Genomic DNA, 26,703 nt, shown 5'->3' on the forward strand with positions numbered 1-26,703 from the left:
ATACTCTCTGTGACCGATACTCTCTGTGACCGATACTCTCTGTGACGATACTCTCTGTGACCGATACTCTCTGTGACGATACTCTCTGTGACCGATACTCTCTGTGACCGATACTCTCTATGACGATACTCTCTGTGACGATACTCTCTGTGACCGATACTCTCTGTGACGATACTCTCTATAACCGATACTCTCTGTGACCGATACTCTCTGTGACCGATACTCTCTGTGACGATACTCTCTGTGACGATACTCTCTGTGACCGATACTCTCTGTGACCGATACTCTCTGTGACCGATACTCTCTGTGACCGATACTCTCTGTGACGATACTCTCTGTGACGATACTCTCTGTGACGATACTCTCTGTGACGATACTGTCTGTGACGATACTCTCTGTGACCGATACTCTCTGTGACGATACTCTCTGTGACGATACTCTCTGTGACGATACTCTCTGTGACGATACTCTCTGTGACGATACTCTCTGTGACGATACTCTCTGTGACGATACTCTCTGTGACCGATACTCTCTATGACCGATACTCTCTGTGACCGATACTCTCTGTGACCGATACTCTCTGTGACGATACTCTCTGTGACGATACTCTCTGTGACCGATACTCTCTATGACCGATACTCTCTGTGACCGATACTCTCTGTGACCGATACTCTCTGTGACGATACTCTCTGTGACGATACTCTCTATGACGATACTCTCTGTGACCGATACTCTCTGTGACCGATACTCTCTGTGACGATACTCTCTGTGACGATACTCTCTATGACGATACTCTCTGTGACCGATACTCTCTGTGACCGATACTCTCTATGACGATACTCTCTGTGACCGATACTCTCTGTGACCGATACTCTCTGTGACGATACTCTCTGTGACCGATACTCTCTGTGACGATACTCTCTGTGACGATACTCTCTGTGACCGATACTCTCTGTGACCGATACTGTCTGGTGAAGCACGTACGAGCTGGAAGCAGATGGCGGCGGCCAGGCTGGCCAGCAGACACATGAGCGGGACCCGCAGGATCACCCGGAGGATGTGGTGCTGGTACTGGGCGTGGTGGGGGCTGCTCTGGAGCTCCGGGTGCAGCAGGTGGGGCTGGCTGAAGCCGTACAGGACGATGACCGTCTGAGGAGCGAGAGCACAGGTGTGATCTTCACGCTCGGCTACAGAGAAACATCTGGATCATTTGTTTAAGGCGAGACCCGGCAGGTGAGAGTACAGATGTTTCCCGCAGTGGTGGAAGTGGAGATTTGTATCTGTTTTCCTCCCTTTACATCTTAGTTTTCATGTCAGATATAAAAATGCTGATGTTTATTTGATGATGTTTTGTCTGCGAGGTGGGGGCGACCCGGAAGTAGAAAGGCCGTCTTTCCCGCGGGTTTTCATTCATAAATATTGACAGATTTGACATCCACGTGTCCTGCTAAGGGGCCCCGTGATGACGCTTTCACCCAAATATGGTGTTTTTCCAAAAATGTGACAAAAAATGACAAAAAATGACGAAAAAATGACAAAAAAATGTGACAAAAATTAGACCAAAAAATTACAAAAAAATTACAAAAAAATGACAAACAAATTACAAAAAATTACAAAAAATGGACAAAAAAATGACAAAAAATGCGACAAAAAAATGTGACAAAAAATTGACAAAAAAATGACAAAAAAATTACGAAAATTTGACAAAAAATTTACAAAAAAAATACAAAAAATGTGACAAAAAAATGTGACAAAAAATTGACAAAAAAATGACAAAAAAATTACAAAAAATTGACAAAAAATTGACAAAAAATGACGAAAAAATGACAAAAAAATGACAAAAAAATGACAAAAAAATGACAAAAAAATGACAAAAAAAATGACCAAAAAATGCGACAAAATTTGACAAAAAAAAGTATAAATAAAAATACTAAAATGTGACAAAAATTAGACAAAAAATTGACAAAAAATTGACAAAAAAATGACAAAAAAATTACAAAATGTGACAAAAAATGCGATGTGATGACGCTTTCACCCAAATATGGTGTTTTTCCTCCTACGAGACGCTGGAGCGGAAAAGTGGAAGAACGGGCCGAGCATGCGCACTCGCTACAAAACTTCAGGGCTGGTTTTCTCTGAATGAGAGAAGCCGCACTCGGGCAGAGCCTGAGCCCTTATAGAAGCTCCCACAGACTCCACACTTTACAGGCTGAGACACAACAACATTCTGAAGGTTTTTTCAGAGGGATTTTTTAATATCTAATTCCTAGCCTGATTTATTCAGCTTTGAAACCAAAAAAAACAGGCGGAATTTGAGTTTTTACTGATTTTTTCACTGATGATTAGTTTATTGAAAAACTAAACAAAATATCCAAAATCCCCTCTGAAAAAACCTTAGTTACTAATATGTCAATAAAATAAAACCATAACATTTAATCTGGATCAATTCATTATTATGATTTAGGCAATTTTGGTCATTTTAATGCTCAAAATGCCTTATTTTTATGCGAAAACATAAAATGACAGAAAAATGCAACACAGCAAAAGCTTCAAATTGACGTCTCTACATTTATGTTTTTCCCTTCTTCACCTGCCGTGTCTCGCCTTAACAAAACAATACTGTATCAGAGTGAAGCTGAGCCGCCCTGACAGGTTCTCCCCCTCTGTGACCCCCCCCCCCCCCCCCGTATGTTTGTTATGTCACACTGTGGGACTCGGGGACACTGCTCTATATAAATGAAGTAAAGCCTGGAGAAGTGAAGGACCTGGATGAGTCCGATGACCATGACGCAGCCGCAGAAGAGCAGGACGCCCAGGACGTGCTCAGGAAACGCCGCCATCAGGGAGAACTGGGAAACACAGAGGCAAAGTGAGAGCCGACAGGCAAGCGGAGCAGGAGGAGGAGGAGGAGCCTGACGGTACTCACGGTGTAAGGCAGGAATGTGATGAGCATCATGCACACCTGCAGAGACACACAGGTCAGAGGTCACACAGAGGTCAGAGGTCACACAGAGGTCACACAGAGGTCAGACAGAGGACCAGTAAACACTATAGCAGTAACCATCGGGTCTGTGGTCTTCACACGTCTGAAATGTTCTGTGTTCTCCGTGTGTGTCGTCTGCGAACCTGTGACTCACCAGGTTGAACAGTGCCAGGTAGTCGTCGATCCGCACGATCACCTGGAAGAGCCTGAAACACGAGACACATGAAGAAGTGAGGACACGGAGACAGTAGAAGAAGAAACAAGGACATGGAGGAGACAGTAGAAGAAGAAACGAGGACATGGAGGAGACAGTAGAAGAAGAAACGAGGACATGGAGGAGACAGAAGAAGAAGAAACGAGGACATGGAGACAGTAGAAGAAGAAACGAGGACACGGAGACAGTAGAAGAAGAAACGAGGACATGGAGGAGACAGAAGAAGAAGAAACGAGGACATGGAGGAGACAGTAGAAGAAGAAACGAGGACATGGAGGAGACAGTAGAAGAAGAAACGAGGACACGGAGACAGTAGAAGAAGAAACAAGGACACGGAGGAGACAGTAGAAGAAGAAACGAGGACATGGAGACAGTAGAAGAAGAAACGAGGACATGGAGGAGACAGTAGAAGAAGAAACGAGGACATGGAGGAGACAGTAGAAGAAGAAACGAGGACATGGAGGAGACAGTAGAAGAAGAAACGAGGACATGGAGACGGTAGAAGAAGAAACGAGGACATGGAGGAGACAGTAGAAGAAGAAACGAGGACATGGAGACAGTAGAAGAAGAAACGAGGACATGGAGGAGACAGTAGAAGAAGAAACGAGGACATGGAGGAGACAGTAGAAGAAGAAACGAGGACATGGAGACAGTAGAAGAAGAAACGAGGACATGGAGGAGACAGTAGAAGAAGAAACGAGGACATGGAGACAGTAGAAGAAGAAACGAGGACATGGAGACAGTAGAAGAAGAAACAAGGACATGGAGACAGTAGAAGAAGAAACGAGGACATGGAGGAGACAGTAGAAGAAGAAACGAGGACACGGAGACAGTAGAAGAAGAAACAAGGACATGGAGGAGACAGTAGAAGAAGAAACGAGGACATGGAGGAGACAGTAGAAGAAGAAACGAGGACATGGAGGAGACAGTAGAAGAAGAAACGAGGACACGGAGACAGTAGAAGAAGAAACGAGGACATGGAGGAGACAGTAGAAGAAGAAACGAGGACATGGAGACAGTAGAAGAAGAAACGAGGACATGGAGACAGTAGAAGAAGAAACGAGGACATGGAGACAGTAGAAGAAGAAACGAGGACACGGAGGAGACAGTAGAAGAAGAAACGAGGACACAGAGGAGACAGTAGAAGAAGAAACGAGGACACGGAGGAGACAGTAGAAGAAGAAACAAGGACACGGAGGAGACAGTAGAAGAAGAAACGAGGACACGGAGACAGTAGAAGAAGAAACAAGGACATGGAGACAGTAGAAGAAGAAACGAGGACATGGAGGAGACAGTAGAAGAAGAAACGAGGACATGGAGGAGACAGTAGAAGAAGAAACAAGGACATGGAGACAGTAGAAGAAGAAACGAGGACATGGAGACAGTAGAAGAAGAAACGAGGACATGGAGACAGTAGAAGAAGAAACAAGGACATGGAGGAGACAGTAGAAGAAGAAACAAGGACACGGAGGAGACAGTAGAAGAAGAAACAAGGACATGGAGACAGTAGAAGAAGAAACGAGGACATGGAGGAGACAGTAGAAGAAGAAACAAGGACACGGAGACAGTAGAAGAAGAAACGAGGACACGGAGGAGACAGTAGAAGAAGAAACGAGGACATGGAGACAGTAGAAGAAGAAACAAGGACATGGAGACAGTAGAAGAAGAAACAAGGACATGGAGGAGACAGTAGAAGAAGAAACGAGGACATGGAGACAGTAGAAGAAGAAACAAGGACACGGAGGAGACAGTAGAAGAAGAAACGAGGACATGGAGGAGACAGTAGAAGAAGAAACGAGGACATGGAGACAGTAGTAGAAGAAACGAGGACATGGAGACAGTAGAAGAAGAAACGAGGACATGGAGACAGTAGAAGAAGAAACAAGGACATGGAGGAGACAGTAGAAGAAGAAACAAGGACATGGAGGAGACAGTAGAAGAAGAAACAAGGACATGGAGGAGACAGTAGAAGAAGAAACGAGGACATGGAGACAGTAGTAGAAGAAACGAGGACATGGAGACAGTAGAAGAAGAAACGAGGACATGGAGACAGTAGAAGAAGAAACGAGGACATGGAGACAGTAGAAGAAGAAACGAGGACATGGAGACAGTAGAAGAAGAAACAAGGACATGGAGACAGTAGAAGAAGAAACAAGGACATGGAGGAGACAGTAGAAGAAGAAACAAGGACATGGAGGAGACAGTAGAAGAAGAAACAAGGACACGGAGGAGACAGTAGAAGAAGAAACGAGGACATGGAGGAGACAGTAGAAGAAGAAACGAGGACACAGAGGAGACAGCAGAAGAAGAAACGAGGACATGGAGACAGTAGTAGAAGAAGAGGAGCCTGATGGGAGAACCTGATGTGAGCCGCCCAGGCCATGGTGACGATGAGGAAGGTCATCAGGTACACGGCGATCTTGGTGGAGAGAAGCAGCTGCAGACTCTGCCTCAGCTCCTGGACCAGGAGAGAAGAAACTCTATGTTTGCACAATGTTTGCTCTTTTGTTTCTCTTTTTTATATATATATATATATATATATATACATATATATATATATATAATTTTTTTCCCCCCATTCTTTGACTCATTTTTTCTTGATTTTTACCTCGTTGTTTTTCATAGGAGTGTGGGCCACAGGCAGGATCTGCAGGAGAGACAACAGAGTGAGCAAGGACTAGATATACACACTATAGAAAAACTATATACACACTATAGAAACACTATATAGAGACTATATAAGCTAAACAGTCACGCCCACCCCCGGTAAAAAAAAAAAAAATCATAATCCCGTTCATATAAACATATGAACGGGATTATGATCTTCTTCTTCTTTAGAAGAAGAAGAAGATCATAATCCCGTTCATATAAACATATGAACGGGATTATGATCTTCTTCTTCTTTAGAAGAAGAAGAAGAAGACATTATTTCTATAGCGCCTTTCACAGACATGGTCACAAAGCGCTTTACATGAGACACTTGTACAGTCACTCCACACTCAGGGGGTGGAAACTACGTGATTTACTTTTCAAACTATTCAAATGAGTTTAAAAACACGATGATGGAGATGAGCGCGTCACTGTGTGTGTGTGCGTGGTGAGTGCGTGTGCACGTGTGTTTGTGTGGTGAGTGTGTGAGTGCGTGCACGCGCTCACCATGACCGTGGCGATGATGGAGATGAGCGCGTGTGTGTGTGCGTGTGTGAGTGCATGTGTGTGCGTGAGTGCGTGTGTGCACGTGCACGCGCTCACCATGACCGTGGCGATGATGGAGATGAGCGCGTCACTGTAGGCCAGCAGCCTGTGGGAGGACTGACTGTCCGCGCCGGGGCTCGGGCTCTGCGGCTCCGGGACCGAGGAGCTCCGGGACGCCGCCTCCAGGTCCTCCTCCTCCCGCGGCTCGATCACCTCGGCCTCGGTGTGGTCGCAGCGGGCCATGGTGGGGGGCCCCGGGGGGAGGGATGTAACGGGGGGGCTACAGGAGGACGCTCCGCATCTGTGTTTACAAACAGCACCGAGCCCCGTGACCGGAAACAGAAGCGGAACCTTCTGCGCATGCGCACAGAAGCGCATTACAGAGCGCCTTTGTCCACAAGGGGGCGCAGCAGGATATTATCTATATTATCCATAACCTCATATAACCTCTTAACTATTATACATCACACACACATCAGCTCCAGGTCGGCTTTACCCAAATCTGAAAGCGTCTTGAAAAAAGTGAGACGAAAACGAGAAAAGTGGTGAAAATGTGACGAAAAGCTGAAGTGAGGAGAGACATGTTTGTTTACTTCATAAAGACACGTGTTCAAATATAAAGTTCAATTAAATAATAATATTAATGACCTCCTCTGCTCCCGCCCCCTGCCCCGCGGCCCCTCCCCCAGGGCTGTCCCGGCAGATGGAGCTCATGCTCGGCTTAAGGAGAGGAGAGGCAGCTTTAGCTCCACAGAAGGTGCTCAGAGTCACCAGGCTCCTCTTCCTCCTCTTCCTCCGGGTCCTCGCGCTCCTCCTCGCTCCTCCTCCTCGCGCTCCTCCTCTCCTCTTCCTCCTCGGCTCCTCCTCGCGCGCCTCCTCCTCGCGCTCTCAGGTCAGTCTGGGTAAATGTTCCTGAAGTTTCCTCAGTCTCTCCTGACGCCCCCCCTCCATGCTTGTGTGTTTGTAGACTGGAGCGTGCGCGTGCTCCCGCTCCCGCAGAGCCTGGCTGAGTGACCGCGGGGGGGTCACGGTGAGGAGCCCCCACAGGCTCTCCCACAGGCTCTCCCACAGGCTCTCCCGCAGGCTCTCCCGCAGGCTCTCCCGCAGGCTCTCCCGCAGGCTCTCCCGCAGGCTCTCCCGCAGGCTCTCCCGCAGGCTCTCCCGCAGGCTCTCCCGCAGGCTCTCCCGCAGGCTCTCCCGCAGGCTCTCCCACAGGCTCTCCCTGCTGCTCCTGATGCCTCAGACCTTTCAGGTGTCCAGTCAGGCCTGTTCCCGTAACAATGGCCTGTGTTACCATGGAGACCGCCTGGTGTCCGGGCCCCTGGAGGCCCTCATCGGGCACCTGCTGCCCACCCCGGAGTACTACCCCGATGTGAGTGGCCGTCTCCATTCTCTCCAGTTCAGCTTTACCCAAATCTAAAAGGTCCAGCCTTTAGACCAGAGTCACGCCCGGATCTAAGTTTTTTTGTGTTACTTTTCGGTGCATTAGTTGTTGTGTTTTTGTCGCTGTTTTGGTCTGTGGGGGGGGTCATGTGAGAGATTGCACATGAACGCCTCCTCGTCTCGTGTTTTGGAAACTGGGGTCATTTTGACGCCTGAGAAAACCTTTGACCTTTCAGCCAGGGCCGGATTTAAGAAAACTGGGCCCCGAGGCTGAAGTTTTTTCAGGGCCCCCCATGTACTGTCTGTCTCTCTACAAAGATAAATCTCGAAATTATTATGCAGAGGGAACTTCTTAAACATTGGACTAGTTAAAAAAAAATATGGACACATTTTTTTAGTCCTGGTTTTCAGCACATCAGAGCATCATCACCATCTCGTGTTTTATCTGATTCTCGTCACGTGTTTTCTTAATGATGTTTTGACCCGTGTCACAGAGAACATACGTGTTCACCTTCCTGCTGAGCTCACGCCTGTTTCTGCAGCCACAGCAGCTCCTGCAGAGACTGAGCGAGCACCTCACCCACCAGGTAAGGTACTCCCTCAGACACGCCCTCAGACATGCCCACAGACACGCCCTCAGACACGCCCTCAGACACGCCCTCAGACACGCCCTCAGACACGCCCACCAGGTACTCCCCCAGACACGCCCTCAGACACGCCCACCAGGTAAGGTACTCCCTCAGACACGCCCTCAGACACGCCCACCAGGTACTCCCTCACACACGCCCTCAGACACGCCCTCAGACACGCCCACCAGGTACTCCCTCAGACACGCCCTCAGACACGCCCCCCTCAGACACACCCTCAGGTACTCCCTCAGACACGCCCTCAGACACGCCCACACCAGGTCCTCCTCGCTGACGTCCTCCGTTCTCAGGGCTCCTTGGAGGGCGTGGCCTCCAGACTCCTGCGTCTTCTGTCCGAGTGGAGCCAGAGCTTCCCCTGTGACTTCAGGGACCAGCACATGATGCACTGCCTGAAGCATCTGAACCAGCGGCTGCTCCGCACTGACCAGGTCAGAACCCTGTAGTTGAACTTTTCTACATTAAATTTCCTCGACTCTGACGCGGAGTTTAGTTTATATTAATATAAACATCTCTGCTGAGACTGCTGCCCCCGCGACCCGGCCCCGGATAAAGCGGAAGAAAATGGATGGAATGGATGGATGGATAATATAAACATCTCACATAAAACACAAACATCTGGCTCCAGCCTTGATAACCTGTAGTTCCCGTGAGCATTCTCATGCTTCTGCTAGCTTTAGCGTGCTGTTGCTAGCTTTAGCATGCTTCTGCTACCTTTAGCATGCTCTGTTGCTAGCTTTAGCATGCTGTTGCTAGCTTTAGCATGCTGTTGCCAGCTTTAGCATGCTGTTGCTAGCTTTAGCATGCTGTTGCTAGCTTTAGCATGCTGTTGCTAGCTTTAGCATGCTCTGTTGCTAGCTTTAGCATGCTCTGTTGCTAGCTTTAGCATGCTCTGTTGCTAGCTTTAGCATGCTGTTGCTAGCTTTAGCATGCTGTTGCTAGCTTTAGCATGCTCTGTTGCTAGTTTTAGCATGCTGTTGCTGCTTTAGCATGCTGTTGCTAGCTTTAGCATGCTGTTTCTAGCTTTAGCATGCTCTGTTGCCAGCTTTAGCATGCTGTTGCCTGCTTTAGCATGCTGTTGCTAGCTTTAGCATGCTCTGTTGCTAGCTTTAGCATGCTGTTGCTAGCTTTAGCATGCTGTTGCCAGCTTTAGCATGCTGTTGCTAGCTTTAGCATGCTCTGTTGCTAGCTTTAGCATGCTGTTGCTAGCTTTAGCATGCTCTGTTGCCAGCTTTAGCATGCTGTTGCTAGCTTTAGCATGCTGTTGCTAGCTTTAGCATGCTGTTGCTAGCTTTAGCATGCTGTTGCTAGCTTTAGCATGCTCTGTTGCTAGCTTTAGCATGCTGTTGCTAGCTTTAGCATGCTCTGTTGCTAGCTTTAGCATGCTGTTGCTAGCTTTAGCATGCTGTTGCTAGCTTTAGCATGCTCTGTTGCTAGCTTTAGCATGCTGTTGCTGCTTTAGCATGCTGTTGCTAGCTTTAGCATGCTGTTTCTAGCTTTAGCATGCTCTGTTGCCAGCTTTAGCATGCTGTTGCCTGCTTTAGCATGCTGTTGCTAGCTTTAGCATGCTCTGTTGCTAGCTTTAGCATGCTGTTGCTAGCTTTAGCATGCTGTTGCCAGCTTTAGCATGCTGTTGCTAGCTTTAGCATGCTCTGTTGCTAGCTTTAGCATGCTGTTGCTAGCTTTAGCATGCTCTGTTGCTAGCTTTAGCATGCTGTTGCTAGCTTTAGCGTGCTGTTGCTAGCTTTAGCATGCTCTGTTGCTAGCTTTAGCATGCTGTTGCTAGCTTTAGCATGCTGTTGCTAGCTTTAGCATGCTCGGTTGCTAGCTTTAGCATGCTGTTGCTAGCTTTAGCATGCTCTGTTGCTAGCTTTAGCATGCTGTTGCAAGCTTTAGCATGCTGTTGCCAGCTTTAGCATGCTGTTGCCAGCTTTAGCATGCTCTGTTGCTAGCTTTAGCATGCTGTTGCAAGCTTTAGCATGCTGTTGCCTGCTTTAGCATGCTGTTGCTAGCTTTAGCATGCTCTGTTGCTAGCTTTAGCATGCTGTTGCTAGCTTTAGCATGCTGTTGCTAGCTTTAGCATGCTCTGTTGCCAGCTTTAGCATGCTCTGTTGCTAGCTTTAGCATGCTGTTGCTGCTTTAGCATGCTGTTGCTAGCTTTAGCATGCTGTTGCTAGCTTTAGCATGCTCTGTTGCCAGCTTTAGCATGCTCTGTTGCTAGCTTTAGCATGCTGTTGCTAGCTTTAGCATGCTGTTGCCTGCTTTAGCATGCTGTTGCTAGCTTTAGCATGCTCTGTTGCTAGCTTTAGCATGCTGTTGCTAGCTTTAGCATGCTGTTGCCAGCTTTAGCATGCTCTGTTGCTAGCTTTAGCATGCTGTTGCTAGCTTTAGCATGCTGTTGCCTGCTTTAGCATGCTGTTGCTAGCTTTAGCATGCTCTGTTGCTAGCTTTAGCATGCTGTTGCTAGCTTTAGCATGCTCTGTTGCTAGCTTTAGCATGCTGTTGCTAGCTTTAGCATGCTCTGTTGCTAGCTTTAGCATGCTCTGTTGCTAGCTTTAGCATGCTGTTGCTAGCTTTAGCATGCTCTGTTGCTAGCTTTAGCATGCTCTGTTGCTAGCTTTAGCATGCTCTGTTGCTAGCTTTAGCATGCTGTTGCTAGCCGCAGAGATAAAACTGAGTCAGTGATTTAATTCTCCAGGTTCTTCCCTTCAAAATAAAATAAGAACAGCAGGTCCATGTTCACTTCGAGCCAAAACAGGTATCGGTTCAGTATCGGATATTTGTTGCCAGTAGCCGATACCCAATATCGTATTTTTTCCAGTATTGGCTCCGATATCCGATACAGGTATCGGAACGGTGCATCCCTACTAGGGCTGAACGATTTTGCCTAAAATCAATATTTCCGCTAATAACTTTTGTTGCAATACAATTAAATATTTACTACTGATTTAATAAAGTATTACTCACTCTTAAGTCCTTTATCATCACATGGAATATAATTCCAAATAGTCCACATGTAAATAGCCTAAATAATTTCTTGCTATTTGCTCTTGTGTTTTAGTCAGTGGTTGTGAGAAAAGTTCTTATCTTTATCCAAAACATTCCCAAACATAAGCCTCGAAAAGTGAGTCACAAAGAACTCTGAACATCAGCAGCTAACGCGATGCTAACGGAGGAAACAGCAATAGTCCTGAGCGCTGCAGCTAACGCCATGCTAACGGAGGAAACAGCAATAGTCCTGAGCGCTGCAGCTAACGCCATGCTAACGGAGGAAACAGCAATAGTCCTGAGCGCTGCAGCTAAAACAATGCTAACGGAGGAAACAGCAATAGTCCTGAGCGCTGCAGCTAACACAATGCTAACAGAGGAAACAGCAATAGTCCTGAGCGCTGCAGCTAACACAATGCTAACAGAGGAAACAGCAATAGTCCTGAGCGGTGGCTGCTTTATATGCGCTGATATTTTCCCATCCACGATCTACTGCACCTTAAGCAGACGGAGAAGTAAACAAAAGGAGGCGGTGGAGCCGAACGTCGGCGGCGTCTCTCGCTGCTACACTCACTTCTATGGGCAGCGGCGTCAGCAGCATGGGCCGAAATCGCGTTGTGTAATATCACGATTTAATTGCAAATACGATTAATCGTTCAGCCCTAATCCCGACTCTCAGATGTAACTGTTGACAAGATGCTCCTCGTGTCCTCAGGTCCTCAGGAAGGGTCCTCGGAGCCGGCCTGAGCCACGGGGGCCTCGGCCTGCCCTGGGGGGTCCTCGGCCTGCCCCGGGGGGTCCTCGGCCTGCCCCGGGGGATCCTCGGCCCGCCCCGGGGGGTCCTCGGCCCGCCCCGGGGGGTCCTCGGCCTGCCCTGGAGGGTCCTCGGCCTGCCCTGGAGGGTCCTCGGCCCGCCCCGGGGGGTCCTCGGCCTGCCCTGGAGGGTCCTCGGCCTGCCCCGGGGGGTCCTCGGCCCGTGCTGGGGGCTTTGCTGCGGAGGCTGTCGGTCCTGGGGGAGTACGAGCAGGCGTTGGGGCAGATTCCCGCCGCAGCACTGGAGCGCCTGCCCCCCCGCAGAGACCCCCCCCCAGAGCTGACCCGGTCCACCCCGTCCACCTGGGCCCAGCAGCTCACGCTCATTGAGCTGGTGAGGCGTCTCCACCACAGTCACGCCCTGCACTCCCCCAGCGAGGAGAACCATGACATCATCACACTGTCAACAGCCCGGTACTCGAGTAGAAGTAACGCAAAATTCTACCGAGTAACTTAAACCTTTCATTACGTTCACACAAACATCGACAAGAGTAACTCAAGTTCATGTTTATCAAGTACAGTTCAGTTACTCGAGTACAGGTACATGAGTAAATGTAACTGTAATCTCTGCATCAGCAACTAGGAGTGTGACAATATATCGATTTTTTCAATATATTGCGATATATCGACATTGATAGATTTGATGGTGTCATGCATATTAATGAGGGACAGGTCTGGACAGCAGGGGGCAGCACTCTGACCAAACACTGACACACAAAGAACTGACCTTTAATGATAGTTTTTTATATTTATAAAGAAGATTCATTTGGGGTTTGACTTTCTCCCAAATATCACACATTTTGTCCTCGCCCTCACCCTTCGCCCTCACCCTTCGCCCTCACCCTTCACCCTCATCCTTCGTCCTCACCCTTCGCCCTCGCCTTCGTCCTCACCCTTCGTCCTCACCCTTCGCCCTCACCCTTCGCCCTCACCCTTCGTCCTCACCCTTCGCCCTCGCCTTCGCCCTCGCCTTCGCCTTCGTCCTCACCCTTCGTCCTCACCCTTCGTCTTCACCCTTCGCCCTCACCCTTCGCCCTCACCCTTCGCCCTCACCCTTCGCCCTCACCCTTCGCCCTCGCCTTCGCCCTCACCCTTCGCCCTCACCCTTCGCCCTCGCCTTCGCCCTCGCCTTCGCCCTCGCCTTCGTCCTCACCCTTCGTCCTCACCCTTCGCCCTCACCCTTCGCCCTGATATTAATCCTGGGATTGTAACTGAACTCTTTGTGTCGTTCAGGAGAGGCTGAGTTATGTCGGGCCTGAGGAGTTTGTCCAGGTCTTCATGTCCAGAGGAGGGGGGGGCGGCTCCGAGGTGAGTCTGTGACGAGGGGGGGGGGGTGACACTCCCTAACACTGAGCAGTGGGGGCACAGATACAGATGTCAGGAATCGACTGAGCTCATCACAAAAGGAAAAATACCGGGATCAAACTTTCCTTTCACGACTTGTTCGGTTTCCTTTTGGTCCCGGCGGTAAAATCCGGACATGATCGACTGGAGGAGCTTCTGACTGGACAGAATGAGTCTCCAGTGAAAATATAATAAAAAAACACCTTTAAAAAAACAATACAACCCTAAATAAATGATGAAAAATCCCTCTCCCTGTGTGTGAGGTTAGCTCGAGCGTTCATACATGTAGTTAGCATGTAGCTGCCGTGTTTCCTCACACTCTCCCTGTGTGTGCAGAAAGGTGGCGGCTCCCCCTCGAAGACCCCGTTCCTGGACGCCTACGTGGACTGGTTCAACCGGCTGAGCTCCCTGGTGGCCACAGAGATCTGCCTGGTGAGTGGACAGAGCCGCACTGACCAGTGGGGGGCGCTGTGACCTCACCTCTGCTCTTCTCACAGCCGGAGAAGAAGAAGCAGCGAGCGCAGGTGCTGGACTTCTTCATCGACGCGGCGCAAGAATGTCTCAACATCGGGAACTTCAACTCCCTCATGGCCGTCATGTGTGAGTCTGTGTCATACGTGAGTCTGTGTCATACGTGAGTCTGTGTCATGTGTGAGTCTGTGTCATGTGTGAGTCTGTGTCATGTGTGAGTCTGTGTCATGTGTGAGTCTGTGTCATGTGTGAGTCTGTGTCATTTTTGTCACAATTTTGTCATTTTTTTGTCATATTTTTGTCATTTTTTGGTAATTTTTTTGTCACATTTTTGTCATTTTTTGGTAATTTTTTTGTCACATTTTTGTCACATTTTTGTCACATTTTTGTCACATTTTTGTCACTTTTTGGTCATTTTTTGTCATATTTTTGTCACATTTTTTTGTCATTTTTTTGTCACATTTTTGTCACATTTTTGTCATTTTTTGGTCATTTTTTTGTCACATTTTTGTCACATTTTTGTCACATTTTTGTCACTTTTTGGTCATTTTTTGTCATATTTTTGTCACATTTTTTTGTCATTTTTTTGTCATTTTTTTGTCACATTTTTGTCACATTTTTGTCACTTTTTGGTCATTTTTTGTCATATTTTTGTCACATTTTTTTGTCATTTTTTTGTCACATTTTTGTCATTTTTTTGTCATTTTTTTGTCACATTTTCGTCATTTTTTTGTCATTTTTTGTCACATTTTTGTCATTTTTTAGTCATTTTTTTGTCATTTTTTTGTCACATTTTTGTCATTTTTTTGTCACATTTTTGTCATTTTTTTGTCACATTTTTGTCATTTTTTTTGTCATTTTTTTTGTCATTTTTTGTCATTTTTTTGTCATTTTTTTGTCATTTTTTTGTCACATTTTTGTCATTTTTTTGTCACATTTTTGTCACATTTTTGTCACTTTTTGGTCATTTTTTGTCATATTTTTGTCATTTTTTGGTCATTTTTTGTCACATTTTTTTGTCATTTTTTTGTCACATTTTTTGTCACATTTTTTTGTCATTTTTTTGTCACATTTTTGTCATTTTTTGGTAATTTTTTTGTCACATTTTTGTCATATTTTTGTCACATTTTTGTCACATTTTTGTCACTTTTTTTCATTTTTTTGTCACATTTTTTGTCACATTTTTTTGTCATATTTTTGTCACATTTTTTGGTCATTTTTTGGTCATTTTTTTGTCACATTTTTGTCACATTTTTGTCATTTTTTGGTCATTTTTGGTCATTTTTTTGTCACATTTTTGTCATTTTTTTGTCATTTTTTGGTCATTTTTGGTCATTTTTTTGTCACATTTTTGTCATTTTTTTGTCATTTTTTTGTCATTTTTTGTCACATTTTTGTCATTTTTTTGTCACATTTTTGTCATTTTTTTGTCATTTTTTTGTCACATTTTTGTCACATTTTTGTCATTTTTTTTGTCATTTTTTTGTCACATTTTTGTCACATTTTTGTCACATTTTTGTCACATTTTTGTCACTTTTTGGTCATTTTTTGTCATATTTTTGTCATTTTTTGGTCATTTTTTGTCACATTTTTGTCACTTTTTTGTCATTTTTTGTCACATTTTTGTCATTTTTTGGTCATTTTTTTGTCACATTTTTGTCATATTTTTTGTCATTTTTTGGTCATTTTTCGTCACTTTTTCGTCACATTTCCATTATCCTTTTCGTCTCAGTTTTGTTGCTATTTCCCACCTTTTTTCCAGAAGCTTTTGGATTGGGGTAAAGCCAAACTGGAGAAAATGTGCTCGGTTCAGGCGGGAGTTCAGGGGTTTAACGTCCCTGTTCTTCCCACGGTCTGACCCGGGTGGGGGTCACGATCCTAATTAACTGTAATAATGGGGGTCGCGGCTCCGAAAGGTTGAGAACCACTGGTCTAATATACCGCATGGGTTAGGCTGCTGCACATATACGGAACATTACTTAGTGTCTTTGATTTGCCTCATGAAGCAGTTTCCTCTCAGCTCTGAGCTCACAGGAGCCGTTTGAGCTCAGTCCTTCTGGTTCTGGTGTGGGCCTGACTGAAGGGAGGGGAGAGAGTTCAGTATCTGCTCTGGCTTATGCAGAAGGTGAACGTAAACGCATCAGATCTGATTATTGGGTCATCTGGTTTAACTAGTCCCACTGGTTAAACTAAACCCTCCAAAGGAAACCAGACTTTACCAGGACTTCTCTCCAGGACTCCTCCATGTCCCATTGTCCCTCACACATCAGGGGTCTGCTTTGAGGACCACAGAGATGATCGTTTCTGTGTCTGCTTTGAGGACCACAGAGATGATCGTTTCTGTTTCTGCTTTGAGGACCACAGAGATGATCGTTTCTGTTTCTGCTTTGAGGACCACAGAGATGATCGTTTCTGTTTTTCTTTGAGGACCACAGAGATGATCGTTTCTGCTTTGAGGACCACAGAGATGATCGTTTCTGCTTTGAGGACCACAGAGATGATCGTTTCTGTTTCTGCTTTGAGGACCACAGACATGATCGTTTCTGCTTTGAGGACCACAGACATGATCGTTTCTGCTTTGAGGACCACAGAGATGATCGTTTCTGTTTCTGCTTTGAGGACCACAGACATGATCGTTTCTGTTTCTTCTTTGAGGACCACAGACATGATCGTTTCTGTTTCTTCTTTGAGGACCACAGACATGATCGTTTCTGTTTCTCCTTTGAGGACCACAGACATGATCGTTTCTGTTTCTGCTTTGAGGACCACAGACATGATCGTTTCTGTGTCTGCTTTGAGGACCACAGACATGATCGTTTCTGTTTCTGCTTTGAGGACCACAGACATGATCGTTTCTGTTTCTTCTTTGAGGACCACAGAGATGATCATTTCTGTGTCTGCTTTGAGGACCACAGACATGATCGTTTCTGTGTCTGCTTTGAGGACCACAGAGATGATCGTTTCTGTTTCTGCTTTGAGGACCACAGAGCTGATAGCTTCTGTTCTCTGTGTCCTGCAGCTGGGATGAGCACTGCTCCTGTGTCTCGCCTGAGGAGAACCTGGAGTCGGGTCAACACTGACAAGTTCCACATCCTGGAGGTAACGTCCTGCTCCACACGGAGTCAAACCCATGGTTCAGGGTAAAGCTGCAGCTAAACCGAGGAGACGAGATGAGGCAGTATTTAGTGTTAGATGTTGGTCTGTCGAACGTTCAGGAGGAAATGACATCATGAAGAGTCGCCTGATTCCAACTAAATATCCCGTTCCCGCTCAAACATCAGCTCCTGCTCTGAAGCTAAGAACAAGAAACCCATGACATCAAAGTCCCAAAGTTTAGAACTAGGCTGTGGAACCCTCTCCCCACTGGACTGAACCTGCAGAGCATCTTCAGCAGAGACCTTAAAGGAGCCAGTGTTCCTCCACACTGAGACATGTTCTCACCTGAGCTTAGACGAGTTCATCCGTACCTGGTCTTTGTGGAAGAGCTTTGTCTAACTTCACCCTGTTTGGAGCCATAGGAATATACTGGGGGAGGCCAAATGCTAACATGGTACACATCAACTCGTCTAAGCTCAGGTGAGAACATATCTCAGTCTGGAGGAACGGTGGCCTGTGCCTTTAAAGTGGGGGTGTTCTGCTTTAAAGAGGGGGTGTTCTGCTTTTGTCAGTCCCATAGCACCAGTCTATATCACACTACAATGATGACAAACCTTCTGTTGGTCTGTAAATGCAGTAAATTAGAATAACTGCCTTGTATAAAATGTCTCTCTCAAAATGGCTGTAGTGAATGTCTTGAAATAGGCCTCTGTCTCTTTAAGAACCTCTGAGCCTTTAGACACGCCCCCTCCACACGCTGTCTGTGGCATCAGTGGGGAGGGGGTTCTGCTGAGGAGCAGTGGTCGGTTACTCGGCTGGTGACCAAAGCTCGGAGGCGTCTCCAGGAGGTGGGGGCGTTCCTAGGAGGACTCAGGCAAACCTATCCCTAAAATGGCCGCCACCAGCCAAAAATTCAACAAAAAATCTACAAAAATTCAACAAAAATTCAACAAAAATTCAACAAAAATTCAACAAAAATTCAACAAAAATTCAACAAAAAATCAACAAAAATGTGACAAAAATGTGACAAAAATTTTACAAAAAATGACAAAAATTCAACAAAAAATGTGACAAAAATGTGACAAAAATGTGACAAAAATGTGACAAAAATTTAACAAAAAATGACAAAAATTCAACAAAAATTCAACAAAAATTCAACAAAAATTCAACAAAAATGTGACAAAAATTCAACAAAAAATCAACAAAAAATTCGACAAAAAATTCGACAAAAAATGACAAAAATGTGACAAAAATTTAACAAAAATTCAACAAAAATTCAACAAAAGATAAAAAAAATTCAACAAAAATTTAACAAAAATTTAACAAAAATTTAACAAAAATTTAACAAAAATTCAACAAAAATTCAACAAAAATTCAACAAAAATTCAACAAAAAATTCAACAAAAATTCAACAAAAATTCAACAAAAATTTAACAAAAATTCAACAAAAATTCAACAAAAATGTGACAAAAAATCAACAAAAAATCAACAAAAAATCAACAAAAATTTAACAAAAAATGACAAAAATTCAACCAAAAATGTGACAAAAATGTGACAAAAATTTAACAAAAAATGACAAAAATTCAACAAAATATGTGACAAAAATGTGACAAAAATTTAACAAAAATTCAACAAAAATGTGACAAAAATTCAACAAAAATTCAACAAAAAATCAACAAAAATGTGACAAAAATTCAACAAAAATTCAACAAAAATGTGACAAAAATTCAACAAAAAATCAACAAAAAAATCGACAAAAAATTCAACAAAAATTCAACAAAAATTCAACAAAAATTTAACAAAAATTCAACAAAAATTCAACAAAAATTCAACAAAAATGTGACAAAAAATCAACAAAAAATCAACAAAAAATCAACAAAAATTCAACAAAAATTTAACAAAAATTCAACAAAAATTTAACAAAAATTCAACAAAAATTCAACAAAAATTCAACAAAAATGTGACAAAAAATCAACAAAAAATCAACAAAAAATCAACAAAAAATCAACAAAAAATCAACTAAAATTCAACAAAAATGTGACAAAAATTCGACAAAAAATTCGACAAAAAATGACAAAAATGTGACAAAAATTTAACAAAAATTTAACAAAAATTCAACAAAAAATAAAAAAAAATTCAACAAAAATTCAACAAAAATTCGACAAAAATTTAACAAAAATTCAACAAAAATGTGACAAAAATTCAACAAAAATTCAACAAAAAATAAAAAAAAATTCAACAAAAATTCAACAAAAATTCGACAAAAATTCAACAAAAATTCAACAAAAATGTGACAAAAAATCAACAAAAAATCAACAAAAAATCAACAAAAATTTAACAAAAAATGACAAAAATTCAACCAAAAATGTGACAAAAATGTGACAAAAATTTAACAAAAAATGACAAAAATTCAACAAAATATGTGACAAAAATGTGACAAAAATTTAACAAAAATTCAACAAAAATGTGACAAAAATTCAACAAAAATTCAACAAAAAATCAACAAAAATGTGACAAAAATTCAACAAAAATTCAACAAAAATGTGACAAAAATTCAACAAAAAATCAACAAAAAAATCGACAAAAAATTCAACAAAAATTCAACAAAAATTCAACAAAAATTTAACAAAAATTCAACAAAAATTCAACAAAAATTCAACAAAAATGTGACAAAAAATCAACAAAAAATCAACAAAAAATCAACAAAAATTCAACAAAAATTTAACAAAAATTCAACAAAAATTTAACAAAAATTCAACAAAAATTCAACAAAAATTCAACAAAAATGTGACAAAAAATCAACAAAAAATCAACAAAAAATCAACAAAAAATCAACTAAAATTCAACAAAAATGTGACAAAAATTCGACAAAAAATTCGACAAAAAATGACAAAAATGTGACAAAAATTTAACAAAAATTTAACAAAAATTCAACAAAAAATAAAAAAAAATTCAACAAAAATTCAACAAAAATTCGACAAAAATTCAACAAAAATTCAACAAAAATGTGACAAAAAATCAACAAAAAATCAACAAAAAATCAACAAAAATTTAACAAAAAATGACAAAAATTCAACCAAAAATGTGACAAAAATGTGACAAAAATTTAACAAAAAATGACAAAAATTCAACAAAATATGTGACAAAAATGTGACAAAAATTTAACAAAAATTCAACAAAAATGTGACAAAAATTCAACAAAAATTCAACAAAAAATCAACAAAAATGTGACAAAAATTCAACAAAAATTCAACAAAAATGTGACAAAAATTCAACAAAAAATCAACAAAAAAATCGACAAAAAATTCAACAAAAATTCAACAAAAATTCAACAAAAATTTAACAAAAATTCAACAAAAATTCAACAAAAATTCAACAAAAATGTGACAAAAAATCAACAAAAAATCAACAAAAAATCAACAAAAATTCAACAAAAATTTAACAAAAATTCAACAAAAATTTAACAAAAATTCAACAAAAATTCAACAAAAATTCAACAAAAATGTGACAAAAAATCAACAAAAAATCAACAAAAAATCAACAAAAAATCAACAAAAAATCAACAAAAATTCAACAAAAATGTGACAAAAATTCGACAAAAAATCCGACAAAAAATGACAAAAATGTGACAAAAATTTAACAAAAATTTAACAAAAATTCAACAAAAAATAAAAAAAAATTCAACAAAAATTCAACAAAAATTCGACAAAAATTTAACAAAAATTCAACAAAAATGTGACAAAAATTCAACAAAAATTCAACAAAAAATAAAAAAAAATTCAACAAAAATTCAACAAAAATTCGACAAAAATTCAACAAAAATTCAACAAAAATTTAACAAAAATTCAACAAAAATTCAACAAAAATTCAACAAAAATGTGACAAAAAATCAACAAAAAATCAACAAAAAATCAACAAAAATTCGACAAAAATGTAACAAAAATTCAACAAAAATGTGACAAAAATTCAACAAAAATTCAACAAAAAATAAAAAAAAATTCAACAAAAATTCAACAAAAATTCAACAAAAATTTGACAAAAATTTGACAAAAATTTGACAAAAACCTCTCCCTAAAATGGCCGCCATCAGAGTTTTTACAGATTACTCAGAAATACGTGAATGTGCCAAGGCAACACTTCAGCCATGTTTTTAATGAGGGAGTGACAGAATAACACAATGGAAAGCTTGAAAAAGTCCATTTTGCCGAATACCCCCCCTTTAACCTGAACGCCCCCTATAGGCAGATGTTGGGAATGAGCTGTAACACCTGAAACTAAAGCTATTTCTATGTAATATTCGTACTATATATTATACTATATAATATGAAACAAATAGATAAATGAATGAATAACTCTGTCCCCCCCCCCCCCCCCCCCCCCCCAGCGCCTCATGGATCCGTCCTGTAACTTCTACAACTACAGGACTGCACTGAGAGGAGCCCAGCAGCGCTCGCTCACGGCTCGCAGCAGCCACGGAAAGATGGTGATTCCTTTCTTCAGTCTGTCTCTGAAGGACCTGTACTTCCTGAACGAGGGCTGCTCCACCAGACTCGCCAACGGACACGTCAACTTCCAGGTAGCGCCCCCTGCAGGCCGTCGCTCAGAGTCACGGATCCGTCTGCTCCAGGTTAACCCGAGGTGTTTGTCGTGTCAGAAATGCTGGGAACTGGCCAAGCGAGTGAGCGAGTTCATGTCCTGGAGGAGAACCCGGTGTCCGTTTGAGAAGGAGCGTCCCATCCTGCAGTACCTGCTGACCACGCCCACCGGCCGCCCCGACGGTACCGCCCACTCTTTACTGTCACCTCTGAAGGCCTGGTCTCTGAGGGCCTGGTCTCTTTTAGGGCCTGGTCTCTGAGGGCCTGGTCTCTGAGGGTCTGGTCTCTGAGGGCCTGGTCTCTGAGGGCCTGGTCTCTGAGGGGCCTGGTCTCTGAGGGCCTGGTCTCTGAGGGCCTGGTCTCTGAGGGCCTGGTCTCTGAGGGCCTGGTCTCTGAGGGCCTGGTCTCTGAGGGCCTGGTCTCTGAGGGCCTGGTCTCTAAGGCCTGGTCTCTTAAGGGCCTGGTCTCTGAGGGCCTGGTCTCTGAGGGTCTGGTCTCTGAGGGCCTGGTCTCTGAGGGCCTGGTCTCTGAGGGCCTGGTCTCTGAGGGCCTGGTCTCTGAGGGCCTGGTCTCTGAGGGCCTGGTCTCTAAGGGCCTGGTCTCTTAGGGCCTGGTCTCTGAGGGCCTGGTCTCTGAGGGCCTGGTCTCTAAGGCCTGGTCTCTTAAGGGCCTGGTCTCTGAGGGCCTGGTCTCTGAGGGTCTGGTCTCTGAGGGCCTGGTCTCTAAGGCCTGGTCTCTTAAGGGCCTGGTCTCTGAGGGCCTGGTGTCTGAGGGCCTGGTCTCTGAGGGCCTGGTCTCTGAGGGCCTGGTCTCTGAGGGCCTGGTCTCTTTTAGGGCCTGGTCTCTGAGGGCCTGGTCTCTGAGGGCCTGGTGTCTGAGGGTCTGGTCTCTGAGGGCCTGGTCTCTGAGGGTCTGGTCTCTGAGGGCCTGGTCTCTGAGGGCCTGGTCTCTGAGGGCCTGGTCTCTGAGGGCCTGGTCTCTAAGGGCCTGGTGTCTGAGGGCCTGGTCTCTTTTAGGGTCTGGTCTCTGAGGGCCTGGTCTCTGAGGGCCTGGTCTCTAAGGGCCTGGTCTCTGAGGGCCCGGTGTCTGAGGGCCTGGTCTCTTTTAGGGTCTGGTCTCTGAGGGCCTGGTCTCTGAGGGCCTGGTCTCTGAGGGCCTGGTCTCTGAGGGTCTGGTCTCTGAGGGCCTGGTCTCTGAGGGTCTGGTCTCTGAGGGCCTGGTCTCTGAGGGGCCTGGTCTCTGAGGGCCCGGTGTCTGAGGGCCTGGTCTCTGAGGGCCTGGTCTCTGAGGGCCTGGTCTCTGAGGGCCTGGTCTCTGAGGGCCTGGTCTCTGAGGGCCTGGTCTCTGAGGGCCCGGTGTCTGAGGGCCTGGTCTCTGAGGGCCTGGTCTCTAAGGGCCTGGTCTCTTTTAGGGCCTGGTCTCTGAGGGCCTGGTCTCTGAGGGCCTGGTCTCTGAGGGCCTGGTCTCTTTTAGGGCCTGGTCTCTGAGGGCCTGGTCTCTGAGGGCCTGGTCTCTTAGGGCCTGGTCTCTGAGGGTCTGGTCTCTGAGGGCCTGGTCTCTTTTAGGGCCTGGTCTCTGAGGGCCTGGTCTCTGAGGGCCTGGTCTCTTAGGGCCTGGTCTCTGAGGGTCTGGTCTCTGAGGGCCTGGTCTCTGAGGGCCTGGTCTCTGAGGGCCTGGTCTCTGAGGGCCTGGTCTCTGAGGGTCTGGTCTCTGAGGGCCTGGTCTCTGAGGGCCTGGTCTCTGAGGGCCTGGTCTCTGAGGGCCTGGTCTCTGAGGGCCTGGTCTCTTAGGGCCTGGTCTCTGAGGGCCTGGTCTCTTTTAGGGCCTGGTCTCTGAGGGGCCTGGTCTCTGAGGGCCTGGTCTCTGAGGGCCTGGTCTCTGAGGGCCTGGTCTCTAAGGGCCTGGTCTCTGAGGGCCTGGTGTCTGAGGGCCTGGTCTCTTTTAGGGTCTGGTCTCTGAGGGCCTGGTCTCTGAGGGCCTGGTCTCTAAGGGCCTGGTCTCTGAGGGCCCGGTGTCTGAGGGCCTGGTCTCTTTTAGGGTCTGGTCTCTGAGGGCCTGGTCTCTGAGGGCCTGGTCTCTGAGGGCCTGGTCTCTTAGGGCCTGGTCTCTGAGGGCCTGGTCTCTAAGGGCCTGGTCTCTGAGGGGCCTGGTCTCTGAGGGCCTGGTCTCTGAGGGTCTGGTCTCTAAAGGCCTGGTCTCTGAGGGCCTGGTCTCTGAGGGCCTGGTCTCTCTTAGGGCCTGGTCTCTTTAGGCCTGGTCTCTGAGGGTCTGGTCTCTGAGGGCCTGGTCTCTGAGGGCCTGGTCTCTGAGGGCCTGGTCTCTGAGGGCCTGGTCTCTGAGGGCCTGGTCTCTGAGGGTCTGGTCTCTGAGGGTCTTGTCTCTAAGGGCCTGGTCTCTCTTAGGGCCTGGTCTCTGAGGGCCTGGTCTCTGAGGGTCTGGTCTCTGAGGGCCTGGTCTCTGAGGGTCTGGTCTCTGAGGGCCTGGTCTCTGAGGGCCTGGTCTCTGAGGGTCTGGTCTCTTAGGGCCTGGTCTCTGAGGGCCTGGTCTCTTAGGGCCTGGTCTCTGAGGGCCTGGTCTCTTTTAGGGTCTGGTCTCTGAGGGCCTGGTCTCTGAGGGTCTGGTCTCTTAGGGTCTGGTCTCTGAGGGCCTGGTCTCTTTTAGGGTCTGGTCTCTGAGGGTCTGGTCTCTGAGGGCCTGGTCTCTTTTAGGGTCTGGTCTCTGAGGGTCTGGTCTCTAAGGGCCTGGTCTCTTTTAGGGTCTGGTCTCTGAGGGCCTGGTCTCTGAGGGCCTGGTCTCTTAGGGTCTGGTCTCTGAGGGCCTGGTCTCTGAGGGCCTGGTCTCTGAGGGCCTGGTCTCTGAGGGCCTGGTCTCTGAGGGCCTGGTCTCTGAGGGCCTGGTCTCTGAGGGCCTGGTCTCTGAGGGTCTGGTCTCTGAGGGCCTGGTCTCTCTGAGGGCCTGGTCTCTAAGGGCCTGGTCTCTGAGGGTCCGGTCTCTGAGGGTCTGGTCTCTGAGGGCCTGGTCTCTGAGGGCCTGGTCTCTGAGGGCCCGGTCTCTGAGGGCCCGGTCTCTGAGGGCCTGGTCTCTGAGGGCCTGGTCTCTGAGGGCCTGGTCTCTGAGGGCCTGGTCTCTGAGGGCCTGGTCTCTGAGGGCCTGGTCTCTGAGGGCCTGGTCTCTGAGGGCTTGGTCTCTGAGGGCTTGGTCTCTGAGGACCTGGTCTCTTAGGGTCTGGTCTCTGAGGGTCTGGTCTCTGAGGGCCTGGTCTCTGAGGGCCTGGTCTCTGAGGGCCAGGTCTCTGAGGGCCTGGTCTCTGAGGGCCTGGTCTCTGAGGGCCTGGTCTCTGAGGGCCTGGTCTCTGAGGGCCTGGTCTCTGAGGGCCTGGTCTCTGAGGGCCTGGTCTCTGAGGGCCTGGTCTCTGAGGGTCTGGTCTCTGAGGGCCTGGTCTCTGAGGGCCTGGTCTCTGAGGGCCTGGTCTCTGAGGGCCTGGTCTCTGAGGGCCTGGTCTCTGAGGGCCTGGTCTCTGAGGGGCCTGGTCTCTGAGGGGCCTGGTCTCTGAGGGCCTGGTCTCTGAGAGCCTGGTCTCTGAGGGCCTGGTCTCTGAGGGCCTGGTCTCTCTTGTGTGTGTCCCTGTGAGTACATCAGCGTCACACTGCCCCCTGTGGTGGCCTCCTCTCGTTGCAGCTCTGTGCAGGGCCTCCTTCGAGCGCGAGGCCCCGGAGAACAACATGGACCGGCAGCAGTGGAAATCTCTGAGGTGCAGAACCTTATTTCCATTTCCCCGTCTCTCTCCTTGTTTAAAACTTTATTATTAGTTTGTTACGATATTTAAATCAACACAAATGAACTCTGGTGTTTCCTGGCAGGTCCAGTTCACGGATCAAGTCCAAAAGGTGAAAACGACGCTGTGGAACTGGATCAGGATCAGGAGTCTCTGAAGTGGAGGAGTGACGAGGGTGGGCAGAAACGCTCTTTAAAGCCTCCTGAACAAAACAAACTCATGAAGCTCCGTGTGAGAGAGAAACTCCAGCGCCTCCACCTGTGGAAGATGTTTAAGGTTTAGATTTAGGAGGAGCCTGAGAGTCCATCACACTGACCCACCCTGAGTCGTGTTTGATGTTCCTCTGAGCTGAGAGACTGGATTATCTCAGGACTAAATGTCTTTTGAATCTCTATGGATGTTTTCAGTCTTTGTTAATATCTTGAACTCTGAAAGTCTGGTGGAATTATCATAAAATCACCCTCTGGACAAACCTGCTGTGCTCCTAAACCGGCTGATCCTGGAGCTGATCCTCTGGCCTCTCAGCGACACTGCCGTCCCGTCCAGAGGAGATGTTTCCAGCTGGATGTGCGATCGATTCATGGAATAAGTGGAAGACATTGAAGATGTTTCTCCTCAGGGCTTATGATAATACATATATTTGGTATTTTATGGTAATGGCACAGTTTGGATTTAACTCAACAGAACGTTTGTATAGTTTGTGTTAATGCACTTTTCAGCCGAAACACAGAAAATAAAGTAGTAAAAAAACTTACATTTGGTTCAATCAAAAAAGTCAATGAAACCCTTGTCATATGTTTCAAGGCGTTACCGTAGCGACGACCAGAACTTCCAGAATTTACTCTAGTGCACAATTTTACAAAATGACAAATGGAAACTTCTCATTGCTTAAACCATAAGGTGAACGATATTATTATGTGTCTTTATTAACCTCTGACCCCCCGCCTAAACCAAATGCATTCTGTCCTCTTTGGCCATTATGTAGGCCTGTGTAACACCTCATTTGAAAGCTAAGACTGTGTTGTGTCACCTTATTTTGTGTGTTTTTTTATTGATTTTTTGTCACATTTTTGTTGAATTTTTGTCACATTTTTGTTGAATTTTTGTCATTTTTTTGTTGAATTTTGTTGAATTTTTGTCACATTTTTGTTTAATTTTGTTTAATTTTAATTTTTGTCACATTTTTTTGTTTAATTTTTGTC

At 45.4% G+C, this 26,703-nt stretch overlaps 2 protein-coding genes across 2 annotated transcripts in view; one reads left to right on the forward strand and one right to left on the reverse strand.

Annotated features, from left to right (window-relative positions):
* tmem175 (transmembrane protein 175) overlaps positions 1-26,703 on the reverse strand; it is a 183,751-nt gene that overhangs the window by 14,732 nt on the left and 142,316 nt on the right. Inside the window, exons 2-8 of the mRNA XM_079580167.1 lie at positions 6,450-6,644; positions 5,806-5,844; positions 5,558-5,655; positions 3,138-3,189; positions 2,927-2,962; positions 2,766-2,849; positions 985-1,149 (exon numbers count right to left, since the gene is read on the reverse strand). Of these exons, the coding sequence (XP_079436293.1) occupies positions 985-1,149; positions 2,766-2,849; positions 2,927-2,962; positions 3,138-3,189; positions 5,558-5,655; positions 5,806-5,844; positions 6,450-6,635 (660 nt within the window). The 5' untranslated portion in view covers positions 6,636-6,644. The remainder of the gene's footprint in view (positions 1-984; positions 1,150-2,765; positions 2,850-2,926; positions 2,963-3,137; positions 3,190-5,557; positions 5,656-5,805; positions 5,845-6,449; positions 6,645-26,703) is intronic.
* On the forward strand, positions 7,036-25,617 carry rasgef1ba (RasGEF domain family, member 1Ba; the record flags this gene model as incomplete). The annotated part of the gene is made up of 13 exons (XM_079578688.1): positions 7,036-7,149; positions 7,360-7,764; positions 8,270-8,362; positions 8,713-8,850; positions 12,123-12,554; positions 13,454-13,528; positions 13,901-13,996; positions 14,062-14,164; positions 17,055-17,134; positions 21,516-21,707; positions 21,786-21,909; positions 25,405-25,477; positions 25,587-25,617. The coding sequence occupies 13 exons, from the start codon at positions 7,036-7,038 to the stop codon at positions 25,615-25,617; spliced, it is 1,956 nt and encodes a 651-aa protein (XP_079434814.1).

The sequence above is a fragment of the Gobius niger genome, assembly GCF_951799975.1.
Source record: "Gobius niger genome assembly, chromosome: 1".
Lineage (NCBI taxonomy): Eukaryota > Metazoa > Chordata > Actinopteri > Gobiiformes > Gobiidae > Gobius > Gobius niger.